We start from the raw sequence: 11230 nt of genomic DNA on the forward strand, positions 1-11230 counted from the left end.
CCACAGGAGCTTTCACCTTTTTGCTTTCTTGGTGACTCGAACTTACGATCTTAAGATTTTGTAAGTTAAACATTCGAGCAACTCTCTTGTCAACTTTTTTATTGATTTGTGATGGGAAAAAATCTTCGTTTCTTTATAATTTAAAGTTGGAGTGATTATTTATCAGCTAATCGAACCAAATTTAATTTAGAAATCTTTGCGTATATATTATGTCAATTAATTTCATGCATGCACGTATCCTTGTTTTGGGATCCCATGTTTTAGGTTGGCTTTTATTAAAGTATGTAATGTAATGTAAAAAGTCACAAAAATGATGTGAATTTGTAAAGCTTACTTTACTATTTCAAAGTTAGGATTATTTCCATCATAACTATAACAAATTCTTTAACATATTTAAGGCAGAGAATGCAATCATTTTCAATCACCTTTTTTTCTATCTCACTCTTAATATTAATTATTCTTAAATATAAATAATTTTGTATTAACTATATAACTAGAAAGTAGTAATTTCTAAATGATCATCGCAATAAAAATAATTTTCAGTGACAATAAATATACACATTAGTAAAGATGTTAAAGTCTTTTCATCTTTAGCTAATTGTCATTGGATTAATGTCAATATAGGCAATAATAAATTATAGGAACATTTACAAAAAGTGTTAATTGTTATTAAAAATACATATTTAACAGTAATTAAACTATTTATTAAAGAGATATGTAAACATAAATTAGTAAAATAAAAGTCTTATTTATGATTTAAGAACCGTGCTCCAAAAAAACATGACAATTAAAATGAAACGGAAGAAGAGAAGTACATATTTACAAGTAGAAGTTATGTGAATTTAACCATGTGTGGTTTTGAGTAATTATAGCCATCAAATACCTAGTGGCTAGCCTATATATACTTTACCATAGACTAAAAACAATTCATGAACATTAATTAATGACTACCCATAAACAAAAAAATTTCAACTTAGGATAAATCCATTTGAATTTGTAACAGTAATATCCACCTAATTTAGTCTTATATTAATCTAAATAATCGTTTACCTAACTGAATATACATATAAATGTGTATAATTTATGTATATCGATTAGTATTATATCTTTGTGTTGGGATCTCTTTAATTAATTTGTTCCTAACATTCTATAGTAATTAATTCAACACATGTGATGTTAGAGCCTCACTTTATTATATACTTTTAAATAGTATGCACTAGGAAACATTCAATTACATGAATGTAATCAAAATATTCTTTCATACACTATAGCAAAAATACTTCGGGATTACTGACTTAATGTTATTATATTCTAAATCGTTAAAATTGTTAATGCTATTTATATATAATACTAGTTGTAAATATTTATATTTTATATTATAGACGCAAAATCAAATCTGTTCGGACAAATAAGGATGGAAATAGGAGGGTTGCAAAGAGGCATGGGCTTTATTTTTCTATATTTTTAATGTTTGTATGTAACAAAACACAACTACATTGCTAACATTTAAAGTTATTTAATTAATATTCAAATGTATAATAAACTTTTATCCCCTTAGTTTTCTCCTTAAAATAAGGTGCCAACAATTTTCTTGATTTTTGGCCATGTGATTGCATATGTTGGATTATGATTTAAAGTCTTATTTTCCCAAATCCCAACATGACCAAATTGAAAAAAATAACCTAACTTTCATTCTAGTTCAAAAAGCAACTATTAAAAAAATATTTATTTTTATTTACCAATAGGATTATACCCCCAAAACTCTATAAATATCACTCAAAACTACTCCAATTCCTCATCAATTAATATTCCAATTTCCCCTTTAGCAAAATGAGCCCCTTAGCAATTTTCTTCTTCTTTTTCTTCAACTTATCATTAGCAACAAACACCATTTACAATGTTCAAAATTTTGGAGCACAATCCAATGGCAAAATAGATTCAACCAAAGCATTTTTAAGTGCATGGGGTTCTGCATGTGCTTCTACGAGCGCGTCCACTATTTATGTGCCACGTGGAAATTACTTGATTCGTAACATATATTTCAATGGTCAAACATGCAAAAGTAACGCTGTTACTATACGTATCGATGGAACTCTCTTAGCTCCTTCTGATTATAATGCAATTGACAATGATGGAAGTTGGATAAAATTTGAAAAAGTCAATAGAGTTTCTATCTATGGTGGAATTTTCGATGGTCAAGGTGCTAGTCTTTGGGCTTGCAAAAACTCTAACAAGAATTGCCCTAAAGGAACTACGGTACGTTATGTTTTTTTCATTTTTTAAAAAAAATATTTGGTTGAACCGATGTTTTTATATCTTACGTTAAATTTTTGTTTCAGGCACTAGCTTTTTACAACTCAAACAACATTGTAATGAGCGGAGTAACTGTACAAAATAGCCAAATGTTCCATATTTTAGTAGATGGTTGCCATAACGCGATGATACAAGGAGTGAAGGTGTTATCTCCAGGAAATAGCCCTAATACTGATGGAATTCATGTACAATCATCTTCAGGAGTTAGTATTATGAACTCGAATATTGGTACTGGAGATGATTGTATATCTATTGGCCCTGGAAATTCGAATTTATGGATTGAAGGCATTGCTTGTGGCCCTGGCCATGGAATTAGGTTTGAAACACAACATATCAATGATTGATTATATATTCCTATCTTTTTAGTGAATTTACTTTGATTTTTATCGTTCTTACTAAAAATATATGTTCAAAATCTCGATATTTGTGTAGCATTGGAAGCTTAGGTTGGGAATCCCAAGAGCAAGGAGTACAAAATGTGACAGTTAAGATGGTTAGCTTCACAAGTACTGAGAATGGTGTGAGAGTAAAAACATGGGCAAGACCTAGCAATGGTTTTGTTAGAAATGTTTTATTTCAACATATTGTTATGAGTAATGTTCAAAATCCAATAATCATAGATCAAAATTATTGTCCTAATCATGAAAGTTGTCCTAATCAGGTATTAATTATCAGAATTATAATATAATAGTATCAATCGCGTTTTTTCATACCTTATAATCTACTCATTTTTTTCTTCAGGGCTCAGGTGTAAAGATAAGTGATGTAACGTATGAAGACATACATGGAACATCAGCTACAGAAATCGCGGTGAAATTAGCTTGTAGCAAAACAAATCCATGTAGTGGAATAACACTTGAAGATGTGAATCTTAGTTATAAAAATGGTAGAGCTGAAGCTTCATGTGTTAATGCTGGAGGAAGAGCTTCTGGTTTTGAAGAACTTAGTAAATGCTTATAAATTATACAACAAAAAAATAACAAAATTTTATATTTTTATACATGAAAATATAGTTGGTAATTTTAATATACATAATGAAAATGGATAATCTTATCTTATTATAATGATGTATTTTGTATTCTTTTGTAATAATATACTATTATTTATATCCTAGCTGTTATAATTTCTAGCTACTTTACAAAAAGAGAAAAAAAAAGACATTGAGATATTTTATTTTTATTTACTTTCACAAAAGTTAAAAAAAAAAGTCAAAAAGCTTATATCCACTAAGCCAATATCTCCATCATTCATACAATATCGCGATGAAATAATAAGTATTTTTTTTATATGTTTTGAATTCTCCGAATACTCTTTATAAAGACACTTCACTTTATTGTTATGTGAAATCTTTCATCGCAAATTCAGATTCAAGCGAAATCAATATGAGTAATAGAAATTAGATGGATAATAAAATTAAAAAGAAGACTTTATTGTTATGTGAAATTTTTCATCTCAAATTCAGATTCAAGCGAAATTTAATATGAGTATTAGAAACTAGATGGATAGTAAAATAAAAAAGAGAAATTTTCGCAAATAGCCACTATGATAAATGTAATTATGCTCCATAACCATAGTTTACATATTTACGAGTTGTAGCTATAGTTTAAGCTTACTCGTTTGTATAATTCGCATATACATTTGTATAACTCAGTTATTTTTGTATAAACTTAAAATAATAACTTTATACAATTAGAAAACATTAGAAGTGTAGATAATCATATAAATCCCAAATTACACAAAAGTTATACAAAATTCAAATTATACAAAACAAAACATTGACAATATAATTATAGCTAAAAGTAGATCGTAAATTATAATTAAGATAAAATATTAACTAATTAACTAGTATATATTTGTTTAAACGCCTGTACAAAAAGCCCACTAACCCAATATCCCCATCATGAACAAGACCCATAATTAAAGCACCTTATCTTATTGACACCAATAATAAATCAATTACATTGATATATCCGCCCATTTTTTTCAATTTTTTTTTTAAAAATATTTCTTCGTTATATAGTATTTTTTTGGATCATAGTGTGTGTGTTAAAAAAAAAAATTAGTGAAAAAATGGGAGAAGAAATTAGTAATAAACAGATCTTATTAAAAGATTATGTAAATGGATTTCCAAAAGAATCAGATATGGAATTAAAAATTTGTAATATGAAATTGAAAGTTCCAGAAGATTCCAATAGTGTTTTGGTTAAAAATCTTTATTTATCTTGTGATCCATATATGAGACCTCGTATGAAGAAAACTGAAGGCAGTTATACTGATTCCTTTACTCCTGGCTCTGTAAGTCTAAATTTTAATTATTTTTTTTTATAGTATGGTATTTTATATTTTTGAAATTTCAAGTTTATGAGTTCTGAATTGTAAAAAAAAAATAAAATAGATTGGCTAAAACTTTAGTTTTTATACGGATTTGAAATTTTGAGTTTATGAGTTTTGATTTTGAGTTTTGTGGGTTTGAGTGGAGTTTTTAGTAAAGGGGGTAAAAAAAGATTGGATTTTTAAACACAAATAGGTTATATGTGTCTTTAAATGTCTCTAAAATTTATGTATCATGTCGAGTGTTAGGTGTCCACGAAACATAATGTGGACGAGTTGGAGGGTGAGAACGAGTTGAGATGTCTAGATGTGCATGATTGGAGTTGGAGTGTTTACTTGTTAGCTGAGTGTAAATTTAAGTGTTTTGAACCAAAGCTATTAGATTGTTGTGCCGAATTTGTCGCTCGGATTTATGATAAACAGAGGCGGAGTTAGAATTTTGAGTTTATGGGTTTTGAATTCTAGAGAAGGTTTTAGATGGTACTGCACCCTCTATCTCCGATCCTAAGGTTGTGGTTTTGATTGAGTCACGAAGGGAACAAAAAGATGGAGTTTCTAGGAAAGGGTTAAAAAAAGTTCGGTTTTTAAACAGAAACAGTCTATGTGCACCTCGAAACATCTCCAAAATTTATGTGTCACGTCAGTGTTAGGTGTCCACGAAAACAGCGAGGATTAGTTGGAGCGTTTAATTGTTAGTTGAGACGTCTAGATTTGCACTCGTCTAGACACCTCAACTCGTCTCAGTTGTGTAGCTTAACACTCCAACTTACAAAATGATCATCTAGACACCTTCAAAATTTATGTGCCACATAGCGTCGGGTGTCCACGAACACACTGAGGACGAGTTGGACGGTTTAGTTGTCAGTTGAGACCTAGTTAAGATGTCTAGATGTGCACTATCAAAGTGCTTACTTATCATCGGAGGCTAAATTTTAAGTGTTTGTTTATTTGTTATGGCCTTGTATAATTTTTACATGAATGGCAATTGAATCCTTCTTTGTTTTACATTGTGTAGCCTATTGTGGGGTTTGGTGTGGCTAAAGTTGTGGATTCAGCTCATCCAAAATTCAAGAAAGATGAGTTAGTTTGGGGAATAACTGGATGGGAAGAATACAGTGTCATCAAGGCTCATGAGACTCTCTTTAAAATTCACAATACGGATGTGCCGCTTTCTTACTATACAGGAATCCTAGGTAAGTTACTCTGTCAAGAGTATCACGTGAAGTACCAAGTCGAGACGTATTCCATATTGTAAAGTCTTGGAGTTCTGAAAACATAATTTTGAGAATGTTTGTCTGTTTTTGGACATCCGTGTTATATTGTTCATGTACGAGATGTCCTGTTCTGGACTTGTGGCGGAAGGGTGTTAGATGATCATACACTTCAATGCTTATATCTCGAATAAAACTAATCGCTTCAACCTTTGCTGGAACTGATCCTTTTTCTTTTTAAAATGTATTACACAAAAACAGTCGAATGTTTGTGTTTCTAAGTTTGATTTTCCTTTTCGTATTTCATTTTCATATTCAAGCTAGAAAACTTTTTCTTTCTTCTTCTCATTGTGGAAACAGATGGCGTATAAGGGTCTATGTTTATCCCAAATTTGCACGTTTGTGTTGAAAACAGTTCCCTGAGATCCCTTGCGTTAAAACATAGAAAAATAACTAATGTAATTGTATTCTTAGGGATGCCTGGGATAACTGCTTATGGAGGTTTTTATGAGCTATGCTCCCCAAAGAAAGGAGAAACTGTATACGTCTCTGCTGCGTCTGGAGCTGTTGGACAGCTCGTTGGACAATTTGCTAAGCTAATAGGTTGCTATGTTGTTGGAAGTGCTGGAAGCAAAGAAAAGGTAAGCTTTCTTCGTGAAAAACTTTTCACCGAAATGGTTGATCTGCTCAATGTTAGCTTAATGTCAAACCGAATTTCAAAGCTTGTTCGGATCTTGATGATATTTGTGTTAGCTAATGTCAAGCCGACTTTCGTTGCCCCATGATTCTTCTAAACAGGGGAATCATGAGGGAAGATCCTTTTCCATTGTTTGCTTAGTAAATGCATGACTTGTAGTCTATTTTCAAGAACATCGTCCACCAAGCGAGAGGTTTGAGGTCCGATACCATCTTGAATTTTTAATGTAATATACGAGATTGTCATACAATTCAACATAGTATCAGACTAAACAGACTTTCTTGTGCAGTCAAAGAAAAAGTAAAAATAATATATCCATGTGTTTGGCTTAAGAAGAAAGAATTAGGTTTATATATGTGGGAGGACGTTAAGACACCGTATTAGTAAGAAATTAAAAGTGTGATATGAAGCTCTTACATGAGATGGTTACGCACTTCAACAAGATGAATAACGTCTTATTGTCAGGAGAGCTAGAAACTAGAGTTGGTTCTTTAATATACCCTTCAAAGCAACTTGTGACTAATTGAACAATATGAGATCTTGCGTCTATTAGAAATAAGAATCATTTATTCATTTTTTAGACGGTTTGATCTTTCACAAGTCACAAAAGTATGTAATATTGATTGAAGTCTGTTGGTACTACTGTTGGATAATATTACGCGAACAAAATCATGTAAATTAGGCAGGGACTAGTACTTCTGATCCGATCTCAATGTTCTCGTTGTTTTTCATGTTGTTAGGTTGACCTGTTGAAGAACAAATTTGGTTTCGATGAAGCATTTAACTATAAAGAGGAACAAGATTTATCAGCAGCTTTGAAAAGGTAAAAGCCGATGTTTTTTCATGGTATTTCAAGTTCTTTTGGTGTTATTAGATTCACTAATAACATGTATTTCTCACCAAATGTCGATTTAGTTTGTTGAAATGTGTGATCATCTCATCCAAGAACGCACTTTTTAGTTAGTCAATTATATCATTCCTGAATACAACCAGGTACTTCCCAGATGGAATCGATATCTACTTTGAGAACGTTGGAGGAAAGATGCTTGACGCGGTTCTTCTCAACATGAGAGTCCATGGACGAATAGCTGTATGTGGGATGATCTCACAATACAACCTCGAGCAAAATGAAGGTGTTCACAACTTGTTCTGCCTCATCTCAAAACGACTCCGTATGCAAGGATTTTTGGCTGTTGATTACTTTCCCCTCTACAAAAAATTTGTAGAAATGGTTACTCCACACATAAAAGAAGGGAAGGTAACATATGTGGAGGACATAGCTGAAGGAATTGAAAGTGCACCAGGTGCTCTAGTTGGCCTCTTCTCTGGTCGAAACGTTGGAAAACAGGTAGTGCTCGTTGCTCGTGAATAAACTTATCGAGTGTGTTTGATACGATGGAAGATACTTTCGTCGTGTTACTAAGTACCAAAAAATAACTTTCTCATGTACATCATCAAGATTGGATGTGTAATTTTCTCTATCATACAAACATATCTTATCAAGTATGCTAAGTTTGTACAGACCAAAAGTTGAGTTTTGGAGGTGATTTGGTGTTGCTGAGGATTGTTTTATCAGTTTTTTGTACATGATTTTAACTTGAATTTGGTCATTTAAATCCATTTTTTATGTGACAAAAATGTTAAAGAGGGAAAGAGAGACAATTTTAGAAGGTTTGAAGACACAAAATGATGGATGAAATGATCTCTTAATAACACTTCTCCACATAGTATGTGCTTACTAAAAGTAGTTGTTATTTCGAAAAATTCAGATATACTTTTTCTGTTTCATATTAGTCGATCATCTTACTATAAACAGTTGTTTCGTATTAGTTGTCCACCTTACTAAATCAAGAAAACATTAATCTAATTTTTCTACTCCCTCTGCTCCTATTTAGTTGTCATAGTTTCCCTTTTGAGAGTCATACGATATGAATTTGGACCAACATTTTAAGATACATTTTTCATCATATTAACATGAAATATGTTGCAACTTATAGTACTATTTGTATAATTTTTGAATATCTAAAATTTTATTTGAAGATATCGCATAAATGTAATTCAATTTAAATTTAAAAATTAGTAAAATTGACTCTCGAAAAATACAACATGACAACTAAGAAGGAACGGATATAGTATATTACGCTTGTAGTTAATTTTTTAAAGTGTTCACATTTGTTTGTAAGGGGAAGTTTTTAATGGGTGAATTAGTAAATTATATTCTTATTTATGATTTCTTAATATACATGTCAAATGGGAAAACAATTAACTAATATTTGACGGAGATCAGCGTAATTTAAATTCGTTTAGTCATGAGAATTTCATTTTTCCCTAGAAAATATTATTTTAAAACTTTTTTTTAAATGTATGTTATTTTAGATACACCAAATTAAAAAAATACATAAAAAATACTTTCAACATAAATTTGTATCAATATAACTAATATCAATATTACTAAACGATTTTAATAATATTTATACTCTGTTCAACATTATGCTTACTGAACAACCCCTTTTAATTATAGAGTTTAACTAAAAAAACACTACTAGTGGATGGTTTCTTTACATGTTAAATATAATTTCTATTGCTTAAAATGAATAATATTCTCAATTATTTTCTTCTTTTATTATTTAAATATAAATTAAAAAAATAAATAGTAAAAATCAACTCTTAATTCGTTCATTCAATTTTTTTTAGAAGTATGATATGACTAATCAAAATTAGAGAAGATTCCATTTTTTTTAATCATAATCTTTAGTTTACCGTTTCATTTGTTTAACATTACTGTAATATACCATCGAAGATAAAATATATCGTAATTTTAATCATAACTTTTTATTTGGAATATTATTCTGTTTGAAAGTAAAGATAGAATAAACTTAATTTAATTTATATAATAATATAGTAATAAATCAAATTTGATTAAAAAAACTATATACAAAATAATAAATTGTAATTCTAATAGTAACTTTTTACTTGGAATCTTTTTCTGTTTGAAAGTAAAGGTAGAATAAACTTGATTTAATTTACATAACAATATATTAATAAATCAAATTTGATTTTAAAAAATTATATAAAGCAAAATCTTACTATATTAATATTGAGTTAATTAATAATCTCTCTAAGATAATAATATTCTTGGGAACTTATATAAATATATTATAATAAAAAATATTTACCATTTACAGCAATAATATTTTTTTTTTCACTTGACCACTTTTAATTCATTTTACAAGTTTAATACATATTACAAAAAAATTTACTATTCAAATATAATACAAGTTTTAATGATGGATAATACATTTTAATACACTTATAATACAATGTGACAATTTTTATTACCAAACAAACATAATATATTTCAAAAACAATTATAATTCAAATATATTGCATACATAATTCACATTTAATACATATTACAAATTTATACAATATTGCTATAAATGGTAATAATTATAAGTATCGCTAAAATCAGTAATTATTTTTAAAAATGTATTAATTCATGTAATTTTTTCAATTTTCTTCGATCCCAACTTGGTCCAATAAAAAAAAGGAAAACTTACATAAATAGATTATAATAAAAAAATATTTACTATTTATAGCAATAATATTTTTTTTTCACTTGATCACTTTTAATTCATTTATAATACAAGTTAAATACATATTACAAAGAACAATTTATTATTCACATATAATACAAATTTTAATGATGAATAATACATTTATCACACATTTTAATACACTTATAATACAATGTGACAATTTTTTACTAAACAAATATGATATATTTCAAAAAACAATTATAATTCATATATATTGTATACATAATTCACTTTTAATACATATTACAGATTTTACAAAGCATAGCTATAAATGGTAATATACAAAAAGTATGGCTAAAATCAGTAATTATTTTTTAAAATATATTGATTTATGTAATTTTTCCTAAAAAAATCACTTATTTCGACAAGATAATTTGATAATATATTTTCAGAAGACCTTTTTATAAATATATGGTCCCACTAATATTATAAATCAATAATTCTTTAAAAGTAAAAACATATCTAAAACAATTTAGTGAAATATAATTCTATTATAATCTATTTCTTATCAAAATTTAAATCTAATTGAAACTCATTTCTAACTTTTCTTTATCTCATTCAAAAATTTCAGTTTGTATCATAAAATTTTGACTATGTTAAAAAAAAAAATCATTTACCGACAGCTATTATGTCCCACCAAAAAAATATATTTGTTATAGACCACACAAATCGGAATATCTACAGAATTATTCCAAACACAAGAAGAATGTGCAATTTTTAAATTGGATTTACAGCTAATATTAAAAAAAATAAAACTTTGACACTCAAATTATTTGGTTCGTCTACTTAAGTCGAATGTCTTTTTATTCATCTATTTTTAATTTTTTATTATATATTAAGATATTGTTTATGTATACTTTATTAATTTTAAATTTAAATTGTGCGAAATTTCACACATGATATGTTATTATTTTATTTTACTTGCTTATTATAAAAAAAAAGTGTATATATATATATATGTATATATATATATACTTAATATTAATTAATAATTCTCCTATTTTTTTAAAAAAATATCGATGTTTTCCGGCATACAAAAAAAAAAAAGCTATGTTTGAGAGAGGGATTAGGTAAACCTA

At 28.4% G+C, this 11230-nt stretch overlaps 2 protein-coding genes across 2 annotated transcripts; both read left to right on the top strand.

Moving 5' to 3' along the window:
- The first annotated feature begins 1785 nt into the window (after positions 1-1785).
- Positions 1786-3367, top strand: LOC107006848 (polygalacturonase-like). The gene is made up of 4 exons (XM_015205362.2): positions 1786-2256; positions 2340-2629; positions 2746-2974; positions 3055-3367. The coding sequence occupies exons 1-4, from the start codon at positions 1831-1833 to the stop codon at positions 3271-3273; spliced, it is 1164 nt and encodes a 387-aa protein (XP_015060848.1). The 5' UTR covers positions 1786-1830; the 3' UTR covers positions 3274-3367.
- A 924-nt stretch (positions 3368-4291) lies between these two features.
- On the top strand, positions 4292-8162 carry LOC107007681 (2-alkenal reductase (NADP(+)-dependent)-like). The gene is made up of 5 exons (XM_015206383.2): positions 4292-4608; positions 5660-5837; positions 6330-6496; positions 7293-7375; positions 7546-8162. The coding sequence occupies exons 1-5, from the start codon at positions 4384-4386 to the stop codon at positions 7922-7924; spliced, it is 1032 nt and encodes a 343-aa protein (XP_015061869.1). The 5' UTR covers positions 4292-4383; the 3' UTR covers positions 7925-8162.
- Positions 8163-11230: the final 3068 nt, after the last annotated feature.

The sequence above is a fragment of the Solanum pennellii genome, chromosome 12 (assembly GCF_001406875.1).
Source record: "Solanum pennellii chromosome 12, SPENNV200".
In the NCBI taxonomy this organism is placed as follows: domain Eukaryota; kingdom Viridiplantae; phylum Streptophyta; class Magnoliopsida; order Solanales; family Solanaceae; genus Solanum; species Solanum pennellii.